General features: G+C 44.9%; 1 protein-coding gene across 2 annotated transcripts in view; it reads left to right on the top strand.

Annotated features, from left to right (window-relative positions):
* Window positions 1-11,187: 11,187 nt before the first annotated feature.
* The window catches only part of ddx51 (DEAD (Asp-Glu-Ala-Asp) box polypeptide 51), a 39,470-nt gene continuing 27,713 nt past the window's right edge, over window positions 11,188-22,944 (top strand). The window contains exons 1-5 of one of the 2 annotated variants that reach the window (XM_078553833.1): window positions 11,188-11,303; window positions 11,968-12,389; window positions 13,438-13,649; window positions 14,783-14,933; window positions 17,449-17,594. In XM_078553833.1, the coding sequence (XP_078409959.1) occupies window positions 11,302-11,303; window positions 11,968-12,389; window positions 13,438-13,649; window positions 14,783-14,933; window positions 17,449-17,594 (933 nt within the window). In that variant the 5' untranslated portion in view covers window positions 11,188-11,301. Of the gene's footprint in view, window positions 11,304-11,551; window positions 11,657-11,967; window positions 12,390-13,437; window positions 13,650-14,782; window positions 14,934-17,448; window positions 17,595-22,944 lie in introns of those variants that run through there. The other variant, XM_078553832.1, reaches the window with a different exon arrangement.

The raw sequence follows: 22,944 nt of genomic DNA, 5'->3' as shown, positions 1-22,944 counted from the left end.
ACCTGATTGTCTACAACATTAACATGAATATATAAGGGATTGATCCCACCTGATCAGCCAACTTGGTCAAGAGAACCTGACTGCAGAGACCCACATGAAATGCTGTTAGTCAAACTTAAAGATGTGGTAACTGATGTAAGAAACTGATGAGTACTCACTAGCAATTATATCAAAGCGGGGGCAAGTGCTGAATGGGATGTCCCAGGGCTCAGTGTTGGGACCATTATTGCTTTCAGTTTATGGTAAGTGATGTAGACTTGGAAATTTAGTGTAAAGGGATGAGATTTACAGTGGGAGAGGCAGTAGAATTGGAAGAAACAGTGCAGAAATTACAGAGAAAGAAATGAGACCTTGCAATGACAAATGGAAATTAATGCCAACAAGTGCAAGGCACTACACACAAAGAGAATTAACAGTCACTTGGACATGCATGCACTAATAAAGGAGACCCAGCATAGACTTGTTGCAAGGAAATTGTTTGACTCGCTTGATTGGGTTTTTAAAATAAGAACAGAAAATGCTGGAAAAACTCAGCAGGTCTGGCAGCATCCGTAGAGAGAAACAAAAGTTAACGTTTCGAGTCCGTATGACTTCAGAGCTAAAAAGTAAAAATGTGATGGATTTTATACTGTTTAAGAGGGGGCGGAGCAAAATAGAAGGTCAGGGATAGGTGGAGCATAGGAGATCTCCACTGAGCTCCCACCTCTCCCTAACCTTGAGCTCCCACCTCTCCATAACCTATTTTGCTCTGCCCCCTCCTACACAGTATAAAATCCATCACATTTCCACTTCTCTTTAGCTCTGAAGTCATATGGACTCGAAACGTTAACTGTTTCTCTCTCCACAGATGCTGCCAGACCCGCTGAGTTTTTCCAGCATTTTCTGTTTTTATTTCTGATTTCCAGCATCTGCAGCATTTTGCTTTGATTGAGCTTTTGATGAGGTAATGTAGAGGCGGGTGTGTAAATGGACTTTCAAAAGGTGTTTGATAAAGTACCACATATTCGGCTTGTTAGCAAAATTAAAAGTCAGATAAAACAGGACAGTAGCAGCATGGATACAAAATTGGCTAAGAGAAAACAGTTGAGTTAAGTAGCTGCTTTTTCAGGGTGGGGTACGGTGGAGTTACCCAATGTTCAGTACTAGGATCACTGTGGTTTTTAATATATATTAATTGCTCAGATTTGGAGGTATAGGGTACAAATTTGAAGTTCGCAGATGACATGAAACTTTAAAGTGTAGTAAACTGTGAGGAAGTTCTAGTAATAGATTTGATGATATTAACTGGCTGGTGGAATGGGCGAATGCATGGCAGATTAAATTCAACATGGGAAATGGGAGGTGATGCATTTTGGTGGGACGAATGAGAGGAGACAGTGCAAGCCAGATGGTACAATTTTAAAGGGGTGCAGAAAGAGCGACCTGGAGGTGATTGTGCATAATCTTTGCAGGTTGCAGGGTTAATAAAGTGTATAGGATCCTGGGTTTTATAAATAGGGGGATAGTGTACAAAAACCAGGATGAACCTGTATAAGATTTGACTTTGGCCCCAGCTGGAGAATAGTGCTCAATTCTGCACAGCACACCTTTGGAAGAATGTGAAGGAAGGCTTCAGAGAGACGGTACAGAAGGTGTTTACCATAATGCCTGCAGGGATGAAGAAACATTGTGCATACACTGAAGAAGCTGGGTTATTCTCCTTAAGAGTTGAGAAGGCTAAGATGGGATTTGATAGAGATGCTTAATCATGATTTCCAATGGCTGATGATGAGAAGGCACAGATTTGTGGCAATTGGCGAAAAAACCAGAGGTGATATGAGGAAGGTCTTTTTCACACAAGAGGCTCAGATTTGGAAGCCACTGCTTCGTAGGGTGGTGGATACAGATTGAATACCAGCCTTCAAAAGGGAATTGGATAAGTACTTGAAGGGGGAAAAAATGAGGAAAGACGGAATTGGACTAAACGGATTGTTCTTTGAAAGAGCCAGTGCAAATTCGATGGGCTTAATGACCTTCTTTAGTGCTGTCCTATTATTGATTGTAAAGAACTTGCACTTATACAGTGCCTCCCTCGACCTCAGAACATTCCACAGCATTTAACTGCCAATAAAGTACTTTTGAAATATGGTCACTGTTATTTTGGAGGTGAACATGACAGCCAATGTATGCACAACACACTCCCACAATCAGCAATGAGAAAGTGACTAGATAATCTGTTTTAGTGATATTATATGAAAGATAAATGTTGGCCAGGACACTGGGAGAACTCTCCTGCTCTTCCACAGATGTGTAAAAATATCAAAATGTTTTTACCTTACTAATGTTTCTAACAGTGATGTGGAGAAAATTAGTGTAAATTGTGTTCTCAAAAAGTCTGCATTTTCTCCTCAATGATGCTAAATGAGACATGCTTTTGATGCACAGGCGTCTAGCAGGGGAGAATGTAAGTGCAGACAGTATGAAAAGTAATGTGCTGAAATGAGAAAAGCATTAAAGCTTGTTGAAAAACAAAATTGGCAAAGCAATGACAGGAAGTAATAGTATGGTATGAAAAAACAGAGAGACCCTCATTTCTGCCAATCAGTTCAAGCAATTGGTGGTCATAAATCATCAACTAGGGCTACGTCCAACAGGAAAGGGAACCATAAAAGAAAATGGTATAAAAAAGGTGTTATGACCAGGTGAGAAGGGGTGAACTGGTTCCCCTCTATTCAACCTCCTCATTTGGTCACAATAAAGGTTTAAGTTTCTTTTTCACAAGGATATGGCTTTTCTAAATCAGAATGTATTTTACTATTTAAGCTGTGAGCAATAAGGAGCCAATCCAATCAAGGTTTTCTTGAGTCAAAGAGCAAATTTATTAACCCCTGAACTGGAGAAAAGTAACAAAAATGCAATGTCAAGCATTCGAACCTCATGCAGTCATTAGGGCCCAGGCACAGACACACAGGCTTCAGAAATAAGGGAAGTTAGAGTCCAATAAAAGAAAGGTAGAAGAATATACAGTTAAGTGTCCTTTGATTATCCTTGAGGCATATATTTTAAATGTTGAGGCCAAGTTAGGTTAGTTGGTATTTTGGATGCGGTCAGATGTAGAAGATGTTGCAATTATTATGAGATCTTGGTTCGCTGGTAGGTTTTTGGTGGAGTTGGCTTCTCGAAATGGGTGACATGCTTATTCCAAAAGACAGAGAAGGAGAGAGAGAAAGCCCTCAGCTTGTTTCCTCTGCTGAAGACTTTTTGGTTACTGCTTGTGTCACTTGCAATCTCTCTCTAGTGACTGGCAGTCTTGCCTTGAAATACTTCACCCATTGTGTATTTCCAAGAGGTTTTGGGTGGATCTGTCTGTGGCAACCATTGTTATAATAGCCAGTACTTTGCATTTTAATGTGTCTTCCCTAGACAGTTACAAGTTTCGATGGGTGTCTGGATCACAAGAAATGTCTCTTTCTTCACACTGTCCTGAGGGTCACTTTTTGGCCTCTCACCTTCAACTTGGAATGTAGCCTTGCATTTTTAAGCAGTTTTCTGTCTCTTAGTTCAAATTGCAAAAGTTCCAGTCAGTTGAAAGTTGAGAAATCATATTTTCAAAAATAATCAGCATAGCCTTATAACAAAAGGAATGTCATTTTTACTTAGATGGAAAGAAGGAAAATAAAACACTTGCTGCCTTTAAGAACCCATGGTGTAAACAGCCTCAGAGAAGGCATCTTCATGGATTCATGTTAAATCCACACACATGAGTGCTTAGACATAAAGCTACTGTGCATTACTCTGTATAATTGGTACAAGATATTTTAAGATTAATGCTTTGTCAATGATAAATGAAGTGAATTATCAAACATTATTTACTGTCACCAGTTGTACAAATCTATTTAAAAGTATGTAGGATTTATCCCACATTGGGGTATTTTGCATCTACCTGAGAAGGAAGAGAGTTTAATGACACATCTGACAGTGCACTTTGATAAAAGCAAAATACTGTGGATGCTGGAAATCTGAATCAAAAACAGAAAATGCTGGAAAATCTCAGCAGGGATCCTTTGAAGGGTCATACGGACTCGAAACATTAACTCTGTTTCTCTCTCCACAGATGCTGCTAGACCTGCTGAGTTTTTCCAGCATTTTCTATCTTTGTTTGTGCCAGTCCACGTTCCCTGGGTACCACACAGGGCTGTAGCTGATACTCCAATGCAGTACTGGGGAGATAGTGTTAATATCACAGACTAGTAATCCAGAGGCCCAGGTTAATATTCTGGGTGCATGGGTTCAAATCCCCTATGGTGGCTGGTGGAATTTGAATTCAATTAATAATCTGGAATTGAAAAGCTAGTTAATTTTGTAAAAGCCCATCTGGTTCACTAATGTCCCTTAAGGGAAGGAAATATGCCATCCTTACCTGGTCTAGCCTACAAGTGACTCCAGATCCACAGCAATGTGGCTGACTCTTAACTGTCCTCTGAAATGGTCTAGCAAGCCACACAGTTCAAGGGCAGTTAGGGATGGCCAAATCTGGAAGCCAACATACCATGAAAGAATAAAAATAGTATGGAAGAGGTGTTGAGGGTGCCAGATTTTGGATGAAATATTAAACTGAGGTTCCATCCGCCTGCTTCGGTGGATGTAAATGATCCCACAGCACTATTTCAAAGAAGAGGGGAGTTGTCCCCAGTGTCACCACAGTGGCCAATATTTATCCCTCAATCAACATCACAAAAAAACAACTTATCTGTTCACTATCACATTGCTGTTTGTGGGAATTTGCTGAAGACAAATTAGTTTTTGCGTTTCTTATGTCGTCGTTGGCTGTTCCTCAATTTGAGGATGTCATTTACTCAAGATTGCGAGCTTTTGCCATGGGTCTTCATGTGACCAAACAAGCTGATTCTCGATCCACAGATCTTTGGGCATATGGGGCAGGGCGAGGTAGTGGGAATCAAGGTGCAGGATTTGCTTCCTTTTCTTTCCTTCCCTGCAGCCACTCTGCCTCAGAGATATTTGGACTCAAAGCATATTGCAGCTTGATGGACAGGTTGTTGCCATTTTGAATGAGTGGTAGCAAGCTCCTCCCAGTCATTAATGTCAATGCTGCTGTGCTCCAAAGTGAGATTCTGAGTGTCTCTGTAGTGTTCTCTTTGTCCTTCCCCAGAATGCTGGCCATCTGAGAGTTGAGAAAACAGGACCTGGTGGGGGAGACATTTTTTGGCCATCCATACCCAGTGTCCAGTCCATCGTCCATCAGCTGCCCCCTGGTGTCAGTATTAAATACTGCTTAGATGGAAAATTCTTTAACCTCAGTTTCCTCCATGCCAAAACTAAACTGACCACCATAGACATAGGTGATCTACATTTAGTGAATGACTGCAATGTCAATGCCCACTCTGCACCAGATTTGCCAGCCACTCTCAATCTCTTTAATTCTGTATTCGAGGAACTTGCCCTTCCAATGAATGTCGCCAATACAAAACTCATATATCAACGCAGACCTGGTCAGCCAGATATTCCACCTCCCACATATGTTGAAGGAGAGACTCTGGGATATGTTGAGCACTTCATATATCTTGGCAGCCACCTCTCTTGAAAGGCCACCTTGAATTGAAGATCAATATCCAGGACACTCCTGTGTGCAATTCTGAAGAAAAATCATTGAGACGTTAACAAAGATAGTTTTAAAAAATATTCTTTGAACATTTCCCTTTACCAGATATAAAAATATTGAAAATTGGGGGGGGGGGAGGAAAGGTTGTTTGACTGACAGTGGAGCATTATCCAATTGGGTAATGAGTCTTTATGCTTTCCAATTGGCACAGGAAGGTGTGTCACAGGATGGACATGTGGGCCGGCGAATGGCGGGAGTGTGGGGCAAGTCATGTGATGAAACCTCCAGGAATACATTTAATCACAGAGATAAAAACAAAAAGCTACTGCGGATGCTGGAAATCCAAAACAAAAACAGAATTACCTGGAAAAACTCAGCAGGTCTGGCAGCATTGGTGGAGAAGAAAAGAGTCGATGTTTCGAGTCCACAGGACCCTTCAACAGAACTGAAGTATAGTTAGGAGAGGGGTGAAATATAAGCTGGTTTAAGGTGGGGGGCGGGGGGAGAGAAGTTGAGGGTGGGGTGGTTGTAGGGACAAGCAAGCAGTGATAGGAGCAGATAATCAAAAGATGTCAGACAAAAGGATCAAAGAGGTGTTGAAGGTGGTGATATTATCTAAGAAAATGTGCTAATTAAGAATGGATGGCAGGACACTCAAGGTACAGCTCTAGTGGGGATGGGGGGGAAAGACTGACAAGGTATTAGTTGTAGATTTAAAAATAATGGAAATAGGTGGGAAAAGAAAAATCTATATAAATTATTGAAAAAAAAACAACAAAAGGGAGGGGGAAGAAACGGGGTGGGGATGGGGGGAAGGGGAGTTTAAGATCTAAAGTTGTTGAATTCAATATTCAGCCCGGAAGGCTGTTAAGTGCCTAGTTGGAAGATGAGGTGCTGTTCCTCCAGTTTGCGTTGGGCTTCACTGGAACAATGCAGCAAGCCAAGGACAGACATGTGGGCAAAAGAGCAGGGTGGAGTGTTAAAATGGCAAGCAACAGGGAGGTTTGGGTCTTTCTTGCGGACAGACCGCAGGTGTTCTGCAAAACGGTCGCCCAGTTTGCGTTTGGTCTCTCCAATGTAGAGGAGACCGCATTGGGAGCAACGAATGCAGTAGACTAAGTTAGGGGAAATGCAAGTGAAATGCTGCTTCACTTGAAAGGAGTGTTTGGGCCCTTGGACGGTGAGGAGAGAGGAATTGAAGGGGCAGGTGTTGCATCTTCTGCGTGGGCATGGGGAGGTGCCATAGGTGGGGGTTGAGGAGTAGGGGGTGATGGAGGAGTGGACCAGGGTGTCCGGGAGGGAACGATCCCTACGGAATGCCGCCAGGGGGGGTGAAGGAAAGATGTGTTTGGTGGTGGCATCATGCTGGAGTTGGCGGAAATGGCGGAGGATGATCCTTTGAATGCGGAGGCTGATGGGGTGATAAGTGAGGACAAGGGGGACCCTATCATGTTTCTGGGAGGGAGGAGAAGGCGTGAGGGCGGATGCGTGGGAGATGGGCCGGACACGGTTGAGGGCCCTGTCAACCACCGTGGGTGGAAAACCTCGGTTAAGGAAGAAGGAGGACATGTCAGAGGAACTGTTTTTGAAGGTAGCGTCATCCGAACGGATGCGAAGGAGGCGAAGGAACTGAGAGAATGGGGTGGAGTCGTTACAGGAAGTGGGGTGTGAGGAGCTGTAGCCGAGGTAGCTGTGGGAGTCGGTAGGCTTGTAATGGATATTGGTGGACAGTCTATCATCAGAAATTGAGACAGAGAGGTCAAGGAAGGGAAGAGAAGTGTCAGAGATGGACCATGTGAAAATGATGGAGGGGTGGAGATTGGAAGCAAAATTAATAAATTTTTCCAGGTCCCGACGAGAGCATGAAGCAGCACCGAAGTAATCATCGATGTACCGGAGAAAGAGTTGTGGGAGGGGGCCGGAGTAGGACTGGAACAAGGAATGTTCCACATACCCCATAAAGAGACAGGCATAGCTGGGGCCCATGCGGGTACCCATAGCCACACCTTTTATTTGGAGGAAGTGAGAGGAGTTAAAGGAGAAATTGTTCAGTGTGAGAACAAGTTCAGCCAGACGGAGGAGAGTAGTGGTGGATGGGGATTGTTCGGGCCTCTGTTCAAGGAAGAAGCTAAGGGCCCTCTGACCATCCTGGTGGGGGATGGAGGTGTAGAGGGATTGGACATCCATGGTGAAGAGGAAGCGGTCGGGCCCAGGGAACTGGAAATTGTTGATGTGACGTAAGGTGTCAGAGGATACACGGATGTAGGTGGGAAGGGACCGGACAAGGGGAGAGAGAAGGGAGTCAAGATAACGAGAAATGAGTTCCGTGGGGCAGGAACAGGCTGACACGATCGGTCTGCCAAGACAGTTCTGTTTGTGGATTTTGGGTAGGAGGTAGAAGCGGGCCGTCCGAAGTTGGGCGACTATCAGGTTGGAAGCTGTGGGAGGAAGATCTCCAGAGGAGATGAGGTCAGTGACAGTCCTGGAAACAATGGCATGATGTTCAATGGTGGGGTCATGGTCCAGGGAGAGGTAGGAGGAAGTGTCTGCGAGTTGACGCTCAGCCTCCGCGAGGTAGAGGTCAGTGCGCCAGACAACAACAGCACCACCCTTGTCAGCAGGTTTGATGACAAGGTTGGGGTTGGACCTGAGAGAACGGAGTGCAGTAAGTTCAGAGAGAGACAGATTAGAATGGGTGAGAGGAGCAGAGAAATTGAGACGGCTAATGTCACGCCGACAGTTCTCAATGAAAAGATCAAGAGAAGGTAAGAATCCAGAGGGAGGGGTCCAGGTGGAGGGAGAATATTGGAGGTGGGTAAAAGGATCCGTTGAACGGGGAGAGGACTCCGGCCCAAAGAAGTGAGCACGGAGACGAAGACGGCGGAAGAAGAGTTCAGCATCGTGCCGAGCCCGAAATTCATTGAGATGAGGGCGTAAGGGTATGAAACTAAGTCCTTTGCTGAGCACTGAACGTTCAGCATCGGAGAGGGGAAGGTCATGGGGTATAGTGAATACGCGGCTGGGTCTGGGATTGGAAGATGGGGTGGGGATGGAGGGACAAGCAGGGGTGGAGGGTCCCAGATGGGTGTTGGTGTCGATGAGTTGTTGGAGCTTGCGTTCCTGAGCACTTGAGAGAAAGAGAAAAAGTTTCTTGTTGAGGCATCGGATGAGGCGAAGAATAAAATGAAACTGGGGGCACGCGCAGCTTTGAAAAAGGGTGCGGCGGTGCTGCTGGAGGGAGAGGACACTTCCTCCTACCTCTCCCTGGACCATGACCCCACCACTGAACATCAAGCCATTGTTTCCAGGACTGTCACTGACCTCATCTCCTCTGGAGATCTTCCTCCCACAGCTTCCAACCTGATAGTCGCCCAACCTTGGACGGCCCGCTTCTACCTCATACCCAAAATCCACAAACAGAACCGTCCTGGCAGACCGATCGTGTCAGCCTGTTCCTGCCCCACGGAACTCATTTCTCGTTATCTTGACTCCCTTCTCTCTCCCCTTGTCCGGTCCCTTCCCACCTACATCCGTGATTCCTCTGACACCTTACGTCACATCAACAATTTCCAGTTCCCTGGCCCCAACCGCTTCCTCTTCACCATGGATGTCCAATCCCTCTACACCTCCATCCCTCACCAGGATGGTCAGAGGGCCCTTAGCTTCTTCCTTGAACAGAGGCCCGAACAATCCCCATCCACCACTACTCTCCTCCGTCTGGCTGAACTTGTTCTCACACTGAACAATTTCTCCTTTAACTCCTCTCACTTCCTCCAAATAAAAGGTGTGGCTATGGGTACCCGCATGGGCCCCAGCTATGCCTGTCTCTTTATGGGGTATGTGGAACATTCCTTGTTCCAGTCCTACTCCGGCCCTCTCCCACAACTCTTTCTCCGGTACATCGATGATTACTTCGGTGCTGTTTCATGCTCTCGTCGGGACCTGGAAAAATTTATTAATTTTGCTTCCAATCTCCACCCCTCCATCATTTTCACATGGTCCATCTCTGACACTTCTCTTCCCTTCCTTGACCTCTCTGTCTCAATTTCTGATGATAGACTGTCCACCAATATCCATTACAAGCCTACCGACTCCCACAGCTACCTCGACTACAGCTCCTCACACCCCGCTTCCTGTAAGGACTCCATCCCATTCTCTCAGTTCCTTCGCCTCTGTCGCATCTGTTCTGATGACGCTACCTTCAAATACAGTTCCTCTGACACGTCCTCCTTCTTCCTTAACCGAGGTTTTCCACCCACGGTGATTGACAGGGCCCTCAACCGTGTCCGGCCCATCTCCCACGCATCCGCCCTCACGCCTTCTCCTCCCTCCCAGAAACATGATAGGGTCCCCCTTGTCCTCACTTATCACCCCATCAGCCTCCGCATTCAAAGGATCATCCTCCGCCATTTCCGCCAACTCCAGCATGATGCCACCACCAAACACATCTTTCCTTCACCCCCCCTGGCGGCATTCCGTAGGGATCGTTCCCTCCCGGACACCCTGGTCCACTCCTCCATCACCTCCTACTCCTCAAACCCCACCTATGGCACCTCCCCATGCCCACGCAGAAGATGCAACACCTGCCCCTTCACTTCCTCTCTCCTCACCGTCCAAGGGCCCAAACACTCCTTTCAAATGAAGCAGCATTTCACTTGCATTTCCCCTAACTTAGTCTACTGCATTCATTGCTCCCAATGCGGTCTCCTCTACATTGGAGAGACCAAACGCAAACTGGGCGACCGCTTTGCAGAACACCTGCGGTCTGTCCGCAAGAAAGACCCAAACCTCCCTGTCGCTTGCCATTTTAACACTCCACCCTGCTCTTTTGCCCACATGTCTGTCCTTGGCTTGCTGCATTGTTCCAGTGAAGCCCAACGCAAACTGGAGGAACAGCACCTCATCTTCCGACTAGGCACTATACAGCCTTCCGGGCTGAATATTGAATTCAACAACTTTAGATCTTAAACTCCCCCTCCCCCCATCCCCACCCCGTTTCTTCCCCCTCCCTTTTGTTGTTTTTTTTTCAATAATTTATATAGATTCTTCTTTTCCCACCTATTTCCATTATTTTTAAATCTACAACTAATACCTTGTCAGTCTTTCCCCCCCATCCCCACTAGAGCTGTACCTTGAGTGTCCCGCCTTCCATTCTTAATTAGCACTTTTCTTAGATAATATCACCACCTTCAACACCTCCTTGATCTTTTTGTCTGTGACATCTTTTGATTATCTGCTCCTATCACTGCTTGCTTGTCCCTACAACCACCCCACCCTCAACTTCTCTCTCCCTGCTCCCCCCCCCACCTTAAACCAGCTTATATTTCACCTCTCTCCTAACTTTACTCAGTTCTGTTGAAGGGTCATGTGGACTCAAAACGTCAACTTTGTTCTTCTCCGCCGATGCTGCCAGACCTGCTGAGTTTTTCCAGGTAATTCTGTTTTTGTAATACATTTAATCACAGTTGGCAAACCTATAACCTACAGAGTGGCTGCCCCATTATTGAAGATAGTGAAACCCAAATCCCACTCTCTGGAATCCTCCACCTGCCTCTCCTCCTTTAAGGTGCCTCTAAAAACCCATATCTTTGAGCGAGTTTTTGGCTGCCCCCCCCCCAATCACTCTTTCTTACAATGGATCAATTTTTCGTTATTTCACCATGGTGTTTTTGGAACTTTTTCTAGTTAAAAGCACTAAGTAAATGTAAGTTGTTTTTTGGGGTTTTCTCCACCACAGACAGCGTGATATGCATTCCCTCCCCCAGACCTGGTCAGATAGCAATGAGGTTCAATCTGTCCTCACAAACAGCACATTGCCGCCTGTCATCACTCCTCCCCTCCGCCGGGCGGCGCTGTCATTCACTCCTCCCCTCCGCCGGGCAACGCTGTCACTCACTCCTCCCCTCCGCCGGGCGACGCTGTCAGTCTCTCATCCGTGGTTGCTGCCGCTCAGGTCGCTCTGACGACATCAGTGTGCGCCGAGCAGTCCTGACTCTTGTTGCCGGGTGAGAGGGGTGGAGAGCTGATGCTCGACATGGCGCTGTTCTGCATTAACAGGTGGGAATGTGGAGCTCAAACTCGATCAGTGAGAGCTTGGGGGCAGATCCCGGGGTGGGGGCTGACTGAGATCTACAGAGGTCAGGAGAGGGAGAATAGGATAGGACGGGGAGGGGGAAGAACGCGAAGGAGGAGGGGGGAAGAGAGAGGGGGGGGGATAAAGAGAGATCAATACGCTGGTAGATTAGTAATTAAATTAAGAGATTAAAGCGCTCAATGGAATAACTTTGCAGGCCTTGATGCAAGTGGTCACAGTCATGTCTCTGCTGGCCCTCCCCGAGAATATTTCTAATCTTTTTCATGAATCTCAGGTATCTCGGTGACGATGAACCTACCAACAGTCTGCACAACGAGTCCCGATCCCAAACTTTGCTAAAGAAGCTTCATCAAGAGGCCAAGGTCAGACAGCAACATCTGGGAATTAAGTTAGATGGAGAGGAGAGGAGCAACCAGAGAATAAATGAGAATGAAGGAGTGCAGGGCAGAAAGAGGAAAAGGGGAGTGAAAGAAGAGGCAACACGTCCAGAGAAAAGCAGAAAGAAAGCAAAACGACTGTTGAGTGAATCCAGAGTCGTCAAGGAACGTGGGAGAAATTCCGACTGCCAAGTACTAAAGCCAGAGAAGAGTGATGCAGGGTTCAGTACTAATCAGCTATTCAACATGAAGGTGAAGAGGAATGGCGCCAAAGTGAAGAGAAAATGCAAACAAAAGGATCGAGGTACAAATGATACAGGTATATAGTTTTTCTGTCAGTTGCAGTGAGTGTGCATTCTGAGAACTTGTCACCCAGTGAATTGCGTGTGTCCAGATAAACGGAGTTCCGAAACAAAGTGGTTAGATTTTTGATTGACCCACTTCTAACCTCCCTCCAAAGTCCTACAGCGTGTTGTTGCTTCTTAAATCCATGCCCGTCTTTCCCAGAACTGTGTTTGAATCCCTCCAGTCAGGTTTCTGTCCCTGCCACAGTCCTGTGATAGCTCTTATCAAAATTCACAAACGGCACCTTAGTGTTTTATTTGACCCCAAGATGAACTCCTGACCACACAACCGTGCCTTCACCAAGACTGCCTACTTCCACCTCAGTAGCATCATCAAACCGCACCCTGCTTCAACCCGTCTGTTACTGAAACCCTCATCCATGCCTTTATCTCTAGACTTGACTATTCCAGCACACTCCTGGCTAGATTCCCACATTCTGCCCTCCATAGACTTCACGTCATCTTTGCTGCCCATGTTCTTAAGCCAAGTTCTGTCCACCCCATCAACCCTGGCAGCCAACCAAACAAATAGCCTCTCCTTGACCACTGAGGTCGGCAGTCATTTACTGAACTCTGCCCTGTAAAATTGACTGTGCCAATCTTGCCACTGGGTTGTGGGTTGAGTCCAATTCCAGGTCTTGAGCACATAACCTAGGGTGACACTGAGGGAGTAATCTGCTGATGGACGTGTCCTTCAGATGAAACGTTGAACTGAAGTCCCATCTCCCTGTTGAGGAGGATGTAAAAGATCCTGCTTTGGAAAACAGCAAATAGTTCTCCAGGTGTCTTGGCCAACATTCAGATCTCAACCAGAATGTATTTGCTAATAATTCATCCAATGGCTGTTTGTGGGATGCTGGTGTACAAAGTGGCACCTGTACCTTCCAACATAAAAAGGGAGGTGCAATCCAAAAATAACATTAGTTGCGTGGATCAATTCTGAGTTGTTTCAGTATGATGAGGTACAGCATCAGTGTGGGTGGCACAATTGATCTAATGGTACTTGCTAAAAATGTCCCACAGAGACAGCAGATAAGACTTCAGACAATGGGGCAAGTCCGTTGGACACTTCTGGAGAACAAAATGAGACTGAAGAAGAGGAAGGGAATGGAGAGCTGGAGAAAAAGAAGAAAGAATTGAAGGAGCAAGATGATCAGGGTGAGAACCAAACGCCAACTGCTCCCAAATCCAGCTTGACCATTCTAGAAGGTTTTCAGAAGAAAAAGATTCAGAAGGTTAGTTTTCTTCAAAGACAAAACGGTGATCACTTGAGGAGCCGACTGAAGGGGATTTTGACAATGTCAGCCTAGAGTGCAAAACTCATCACATAATCATTCAACAGGGCAGTGAAAGATGCTGTTTGGAGGCTGGGTTTGGAGCATGTTGTTTGGTTTATATAAAAGGAGCTTTATTCTGTATCTAACCCCATGCTGTACCTGCCCTGAGAGTGTTTGATGGGGACAGTGTAGAGGGAGCTTTACTCTGTATCTAACTCCATGCTGTACCAGCCTTGGGAGTGTTTGATGGGGATAGTATAGAGGGAGCTTTATACTGTATCTAACCCCATGCTGTACCTGCTCTGGGAGTGTTTGATGGGGACAGTGTAGAGGGAGCTTTACTCTGTATTTAACCCCATGCTGTACCTGCCCTGGGAGTGTTTGATGGGGACAGTGTAGAGGGAGCTTTACTCTGTATCTAACCCTGTGCTGTACCTGTCCTGGGAGTGTTTGATGGGACGGTGTAGAGGGAGCTTTACTCTGTATCTAACACCATGCTGTACCTGTCCTGGGAGTGTTTGGTGGGACAGTGCCGAGGGAGCCTTACACTGTATCTAACCCTGTGCTGCACCTGTCCTGGGAATGTTTGATTGGACAGTGTAGAGGGAGCTTTACTCTGTATCTAACCCCATGCTGTACCTGCCCTGGGAGTGTTTGATGGGGACAGTATAGAGGGAGCTTTACTCCGTATCTAACTGCATGCTGTACCTGCCCTGGGAGTGTTTGATGGGGACAGTGTAGAGGGAGCTTTACTCCGTATCTAACCCCATGCTGTACCTGCCCTGGGAGTGTTTGATGGGGACAGTGTAGAGGGAGCTTTACTCTTTATTTAACCCCATGCTGGAGCTGCCCTGGGAGTGTTTAGTGGGACAGTGTAGAGGCACTGTAGTGGCACAAACCCAGTACTATCATTACTGACACGACAGTTCCACTATCTTGACCCATCAGGAGTTCGTATCTTTGGTGCTATTGGAGGTTGAACCTTCTTGAATTTGAGAGAAATGGCTAAGACTGGGTTATGGTAAATGATTAGGGTGTCAGTGGTGTAGCCTGTACCCCTTGTGCCTGACCCCCATTTTAACTTTCCACAGGTGCAGCGAGTCTTGCCTCAGTGGCTTGCCAAGCCCATGCTGATCAACAAAGACATTAAACAGAATCTGAAAGCAATTGAGGATGTTCCAGGAATCCATCAGAAACTGCTTCAGAAGCTTCGAGCCAATGGTATCCATTCCTTCTTCCCAGGTGTGTAGGCACTACGCTCTAGGAAGGATATCGAGGCCTTAACGAGGATGTTTACCAGAAAGATAGCAGGATGGGGGGGACTTCAGTTATGTGGAGAGACTGAAGAAGCTAAAATCATTCTGCTTAAATTAGTGAAGGTTAAGGGGATGTTTTATGGAGGTGTTTATAATTGAGGGATTTTTGTAGAGTTCATAAGGAGAAATCGCTTCCACTAGCCTGAAGAAACCAGGAGGACATGGATTTAAGATAATTTGCAAAATAGCCCGCAGGAAGAGAAGATTATTTTATGCAGCAAGTTATATTTGGAACGCAGTGCATGAAAAGGTGCTGGGGTCACCTATGATGTTGTAGGTGTGGAATTGCTGCCGCTGTGGAGCGCACTGGGGCTTGGCTGGTTCCTGGGGATAGATTCTCATCTTTACTGTCTGGGTGTTGAGCATCGACAGACTATGGCACAGAAAGGAAAATTTGACAGGAGAAATTTGCAAGCTTCTTCCAGAATAATACAAGTATGGAAATCTATTTCCTTGTGTCCTGGTCATACCACTAGCATTGTATCAACTTGAAATTGGTGTTAAAGTTCGTGATGAACGGAAATAACAGAAACATAGAAATGGAAGTAAAATGTTTAAATGAATAAATGTACTGCGTCGTGTTGCACTGAACTGTAGTGAACAGAAACTTCCAGGTATGATTCCTGGCTTGTGCTAAGTTAACCAATTTCAGCTGAGCTAATACTGGGGATGTTACAGTTAATTTTGGTGTCCTTGGGCTAAGGAACTGGGGTGGGGGGTGGGGGGGGAGATGGCGACGAATGAACCAAGGCTCATTAATCCAGTGGATGTCTGTCAGAATGTACATGTTTGTGGAGGTAAACGAGCCTGGTTGTAGTGCACTCCATAGTTCAGTCTAGACCAGTGTGTGAAAACCCATTATTTGGAGAGGCATCGTAATTTATGAAGGCAACATTTTGCTGATATGATCATCATGTGTTTAAGCAAAACTATTTTAATAATCATGATGGATTGAACAGAATAAAGTTTCCAAATTGTGTTTCCTTACGAACTGATTTTTAAAAAAATGTGATTTGGTTTTTAATTTCTATGTTTTCCTGTTGCACACTATCCACTATCCATAGGTAAATGATACGGTAACCAGGGATACTTCCACTTCCTCTTCCTAGTCAGAGCAAGTTCTTGGCCTCTCACTTGACATATTCCCCAGCATTGGAAAGCTTTCTTTGTTTGTAAATGGCCTCTAGCCTTGTAACCTATTCCCTAGTACCGAACCTACTATTCTGCAGTGGGAGTGCAGTGCCAGGCTGAGAATGGCACATCCTGCTTTGAAATGTTTACCTAATCTCGCTGACCTGCACTGGCTCCTGGTCCAGCATTGTCTTGACTCAAAATTCTCATCCTTCTTTTCAAATTCTTCCGTGGCCTCGCTCCTCCCATCTCTCTAAATCTCCAAGCCTCTGCAATTTCTGTATCCCTCCAAATCTGGCCCCTTTGCGCTGCCCCGATTTTCAACGTTCCTCTGTTGGTGGCCGTGCCCTCAGGTGTCTAGGCCCATAAGTTCTGGAATTCCCTCCCCTCCCTAAACCTCTGCATTTCAATCCCCCTCTCTCTCTCTCTTCCTTTCTGACACTCGTTGAAACATACCTCTTGGACAGGTAACTGAAAGTTCAGTCATTGTTTGTCCTTGTCTGGTTTGTCACATTTTGTCTGCCATCCTCTGGTGAAGCACTTCACATTGTTTTACCATGTTAAAGATTAAATGCAAGTTATTGTTGAAATGTGTGATTGGCTATGAGATCTGTCTGAACATCTTTTTCATCAGTCTACTGACTTCCCTGCAGTTGTTGATTGGTACATTGAACTGAACCAGTCATTCTGATTGTGTATGTGTGAACACCCATTAGTGAGCGTAGCTATGAATGCTTGGAGCCTACCTACTGACATGGGATAGTTGGAGTTTGTGACTGAACTGGGGGAGGAGTATCGATGTAGGAGAATTGATGGAGGAGAAAACCTAATATACAGATTGATAAAATGAGATGAGGACTTTCCATTTTTTGTGTTATGTGATTGGATTGGGAAACTATTTCCTCTGATGGGGGAGATTAAAATTAGAGCTATGATGTTTGGAGCTTTTGTCAGGAAACACTTCTTCACACAAAGGGTAGTCGAAATCTGCCAAACTCATCCCCCAGAAAGGCAGTGGAGGCAATGGATAATTTCAAACTGAGATAGATGCATTTTTGTTGGATAAGGTTATCGAGGAACATGGGACAAAGCAAGATAAATGGTTGAACAGACTTGGAGCTGAACAGACTACTCCTGTTCTTTTGGCTGCTATTTGCAGGTTGAGGTCTTGGAAATCCTTACTGCAATAGTCATCCGTTCAGTATTACACAGGATTAGTCACACTGAATGACACTGTCTGTGCCAGTACGTCACCCCGAGTGTCCTGTTTTTAACCTCTGTTTTATTTGATCCTGATTTGCCCCCTGCAGTTCAGACTGAAGTGATCCCCACCCTGCTGGAGAGCACAAACCACGGGCTGATACTGGGCAGAGGGGGCTACAGGCCGAGAGACATTTGTGTGTCTGCACCAACTGGCAGTGGCAAGACCCTGGCATTCGTTATTCCTGTTGTTCAGGTGAGTCTGAAATCTGACTTGTTTCTGTTTGTTCTGTTGAAGTTTACAAATATATGTCCACTTAATATTTTTAAAAGAACACAGCTATTTCCCTCTGTTATTTAAATGATTAATGGGTGCACTTCCACCAGTTTGTTAAGAAGCCATTATCAAAATGGTTTAAAAGCAAAAAACTGCGGATGCTGGAAATCCAAAACAAAAACAAAAATACCTGGAAAAACTCAGCAGGTCTGGCAGCATCTGCGGAGAGGAATACAGTTAATGTTTCGAGTTCAAATGACCCTTCAACAGAAGTTGAAGAGTCATACGGACTCGAAACGTTAACTGTGTTCCTCTCCGCAGATGCTGCCAGACCTGCTGAGTTTTTCCAGGTATTTTTGTTTTTGATCAAAATGGTTTAACTTGATTCCTTTAACTCATGACGCCTGTGGCCCTCCATTACTCTAGATTTCTTGTAAGATTTCCTTTGCAGTAACCTACGGTTGATGAAGTGGCTCTGTCAATGATATAAAGCCAGGCTCTATTCTATTCCAGAAAGCCAGTTAGTGAAGGATGATACTGGAGGTGATCTTTATTTAGTCTTATCAAATACTTTCTGGAAAGACGAGTATGGTACGTCTACAGGCTCCCCTTTATCCACAGCTCATGTTACTCCTTCAAAGAAGTCTAATAAATTGGGTAAACATGATTTCCCTTTCACAAAGCCATGCTACTCTTCCCGATTACCTTGAGTTTCTCTAAGTGCCCAGCTGTGACCTCCTTGATGATCAACTCTAACATCTTCCCCACGACAGACGTCAAGCTAACTGTCCTATAGTTTCCTGTTTTCTGCTTGCCCCTCTCCTTGTATAGAGGGGTTATATTTGCTACTTTCCAGTCTGATGGAACCTTTCCAGAATCTAGCAAATTTTGGAAAATTAGCACCAACGCACCTACTATCTCATTAGCCACCTCTTTTAAGATTCTAGGTTGAAGTCCATCTGGACCCGGAGACTTGTCAGCCCACAGCTCCATCATTTTGCTCAGTACCATTTCCCTAGTGACTGTAATTTCACCAAGTTCCCCTCTCCCTTCCACCTCTTGATGTACAGCTATAACTGGAATGTTTTTTTTGTATCCTCTATAGTGAAGATAGAAGCAAAATATTTGTTCATAATCTAATTTCTTTCTCCTGACTAACCTTTCAACCATTCTCTGCAATTCTTTATTTCTGACCAATCATCTGACCTGCCACTCATCTTTGTGCAGTTATATGCTTTTTCCTTAAGTTTGATGCTTTTCCTTAACATCTTTAGTTAACCACGGATGGTGGGTCCTCCCCTTAGAATTTTTCTTCATTGTAGGAATATACTTATTCTGAGTATACTGAAATATCCCCTTAAATGTCTGCCACTGCTTCTCTATTGATGTATCCCCTAGCCTTGTATCCCAGTTCACTTCAGCTAGCTCAGCTTTCATGTCCACATAGTTGTCCTTATTTAAGTTTAAAATACTAGTCTTTGACCCACTCTTCTTCCTTTCAAACTAGATGTAAACTCAATAATATAGTGGCTGCTACATAGGGTTGCCTTTACTCAGGTCATTAATTAATTCTGTCATATTACACGATACCAAATCTGATATAACCTGCTCTTTGGTTGGCTCTAGAACGTGCTGCTCTGGAAAAACCATCTCGAAAGAATTCTATGAACTCCTCATTCAGACCGCTACTGCCAGTCTTATTTTTCCAGTTTATATGTAGATTAAAATCACCCATGATTATTGCAGTTCCTTTATCACAAGCACCCAATATTTATTCTTGTATACTCTGCCCTACATTGTGGCTACTATTAGGAAGCCTGTAGATGACTCCCACTGGTGACTTCTTTCCCTACTATTCCTCATCTCCATACAAACCGATTCTACATCCTGATCTCCTGAACCAAGGTCATCTCTAACTATAGCACCAATACCGTCCTTGATCAACAGTGCTACCCCTCCGCCTTTACCTAGCTTCCTATTCTTGAATATCATATATCCCTCCATATTCTGGCCCTAAACCTTGTCATCCTGCAGCCATGGCTCCATAATGGGTATCAGATCATATTTATTTACTTTAATGTATGCTATCAATTTGTTTACTTTATGAATGCTATGCGCATTCGGATACAGAGCCTTTGGTTTTGTCTTTTTGTTATTTGTAACATCTAGTCTTGACTATTGGTGTATTCTTAGGTTTTATCTCTCTGTCCCTTCCTGCTATTCTGACCCTCATTTCCCATATTATTGTTATGGTCTCCTGCTTTGAATCTACCCCTGATTTGCCACATCTACCCAAGCTTGACCCCTCATCCCCTCTTGTTTAGTTTAAAGCCCTCTCTACTTCCCCAGTTGTGTGATTCGCAAGGACACATGTCCCAGCAAGGTTCAGATGTAGACCACCCTAATGATACAGCCCCCTCTTTCCCCAGTACTGGTGCCTCACAAACCGGAACCACTTCTCCTACAGCAGTCTTTGAGTCATGCAATCATCTCTCTAATCTTATTTGCCCTATGTCTATTTGCACGTGGCTCAGGTAATCACAGATTATTACCTTTGAGGTTTTGCTTCTTAATTTGGTACCTAGCTTCTCATACTGATTATGCAGAACCTCCTTCCTTGACCTGCCTATGTCATTGGTGCCTACATGAACCACAACAACAGGACCCTCCCCCTCCCATTGCAAGTTCCTCTCCAGCCCTGAGCAGATATCCTGAACCCTGGCACTAGGCAGGCAACACAGCCTTCTGGATTCTCGCTCTTTGCTGCAGAGAACACTGTCAATCCCCTTCTCTATACTGTCCCCTACTACCATTACATACTGTCCCCTACTACCACTACATTCCTGTTTGCTCCCCCAGCTTAATCAGCTTCCTGTACCATGGTGCTATGGCCAGCCTGCTCATCCACCTTGCAGACCTTGCTTTCACCCACACAGGTTGTGAGCACCTCAAATATTTTTGACAGTTGCAAAGTCTCAGACTCCTCCACTACTATCTGCTCGGTCCCGTTTCCTGCCTCACTGATGGTCCCATTCTCCTGTACCTCCTGACCAAAACAGCCGACCATACTCTAAGAGGTGTGACTGTCTTCTGGAACAAAATGTCCAGGTATTTCTCCCTCTCCCTTATGTTTGACTTCCAGATCAATAATCCTAATCCAGAATTCCTCAAGCTACTCCTTTCTGCAGATGTGTTTGTCCTGGATTGCCTTGGTGTCCAAAAGCTTCTACACTCCACAGCTGCAACATGACACCTGTCCTGCCATTGTTACTTATGTTACTTAGTTGACTTAATTACTCACTTAATTAACTTAGAATAATTCCTATCTATGCTGCACCTCTTTCCCCCGTGCACAGAATTTCCATGTGAACCTAATTTGCTACTCACTCAGTCTCTGTCTCACTCTGGCGTAGTCACCTGTCTCCTCCTGCGCTCCTTACTGATACTGTGTTACAGTAGCACCAGAAGAAATTTTATGAAGAGGAAAAGTATTAAAGCTCAACAAGACTTTGTTTTTCAGAGAAAATCTCGTTCTGACTATATCCCTCAAATTGCTCCCTCTTCAGAAACATATCTAATTATCCCTTGACCCATTTACTCTTCTATTGCAACGGGCTTATCTGGTAACTTATTCCACACCTTAGATCCCCTTAGTTCTCATTGACTTTTCATGTCAATCTCACTCTAATCCCTTGGTATTTAAACCTTTCACTAATTAATAATTTGCCTCTGTCATTTTTGTAACCTGAAAAGCTTCAATTAGGTTACCTCAAAGTCTAGTTTTTCTCTAAAGAAAACATCCCCCATAACCTGCTCTCAATTTAATTTCTTGATATCCAGTCACTTTTGTTGTTCCTTTATGTACACTTTCAGTAATACCCTTCATCTGATCAGGTGACCTGAACTTTAGTACATAATTTTTAGAGGTTGAAAACATTTGGCCCAACAGATCCATGCTCCATGTGAGCCTCCTCCGACCATACTTCATGTGATCTTGAAGGGCCGAATGGCCTACTCCTGCTCCTAAGTCCTCTGTCCCTCACCAAACGTGTTTGTTGTGAAATAAAAACATGAAATGCTGAACACTCAGCAGGTCGGGCAGCATCTGTGAAGAGAGAAGCAGAGTTAAAGTTTCAGGTCGATGACCTTTCATCAGAACTGGGAAAAGTTAGAAGTGTAATAGATTTTAATCAAGTGAAAGGGGAGAGGGTGAGAAAAAGAACAAAAGGAAAGGCGTGTGACAGATAGGGGGCAGGGAGGTTAAATGACAAAAAGCTTGGTGGTGCAAAGCCACAGAGAGTGATAATGGGGTAAGTAAAGAAACTTTGGTTCTAAACTGAAACAACCTCTGTTGAGATTTGTGCTCTATCCCTCTGTTAGTACAACCCAGTACTTGTTATTTGAAAGAAACTTTGGTCAAGCATTGTGCTAAAGATTTTCCTCAACTGGGGAATCCCCCAACTGTGGTTGACAGGCCCATGACTGTTTGACCTTATTTCCTGCCCTTCTACTCTCACCCCTTACTCTCCCTCCCAGAACCATAAGGTTACCCTGGTTACCTTTCACCCCACCAGACCCCATATTCGATAGATCATCTTCTGCCATTTCTGCCACTTCTGGTATGATGCCACCACCAAACACATCCTCCCCTTCCCTTTCAGCATTAGGGAGGGATTGTTTCTCTGTGATACCTGGGACCACTTTTCAATCACCTGCAATACCCCCTCCCCTTCCCATGCAAGCCCTTTTACTTCCTTTCTCCTCATCACCCAAGGTCCTAAACAATCCTTCCAAATGAAACAATTTATTATACCATATTCACTGCTCACAATGCACTCTGCTTTCGGGGAGATCAAATGTAGATTGGGTGACCACTTTGCGTAACATCTCTGTTCAACCCACAAGCTTGACCCTGAGCTTCCGGTGACCTGTCATTTTAATTCTCCATCTTGCTCTCATGCTGACCTCTTTGTCCTCGGCATGCTGCAATGTTCCAGTGAAGCTCAGCGCAAGCGCAAGGAACAGCACATCATCTCTAGATTTGGCACTTTGCAGCCTTTCGGACTTAACATTGAGTTTAACAATTTCAGACGTAATCTTTGCCCCTATTTTGTTTCCTCCTCTTTGAATGTTTCGGTCTTAATCTTGTTTATCCCCTATTTTTTTGTTTTTGATGGCAGCTGTTCATTATAGCACACCGCCTCTGGACACATCTTTTGTTCCTTCACTTGTCCCATTACCATCTCCTTTAGCTCTGAACAACCAGCTCTCTTGTTATTTTAATATCTCCCATCTTCTGCCCCTGTCACAGATTTTCCCCTTTTGTTCT

This window comes from Cetorhinus maximus, chromosome 12, assembly GCF_964194155.1.
Source record: "Cetorhinus maximus chromosome 12, sCetMax3.hap1.1, whole genome shotgun sequence".
In the NCBI taxonomy this organism is placed as follows: Eukaryota; Metazoa; Chordata; class Chondrichthyes; order Lamniformes; family Cetorhinidae; genus Cetorhinus; species Cetorhinus maximus.
This window is presented reverse-complemented; position numbering and strand designations above follow the sequence as displayed.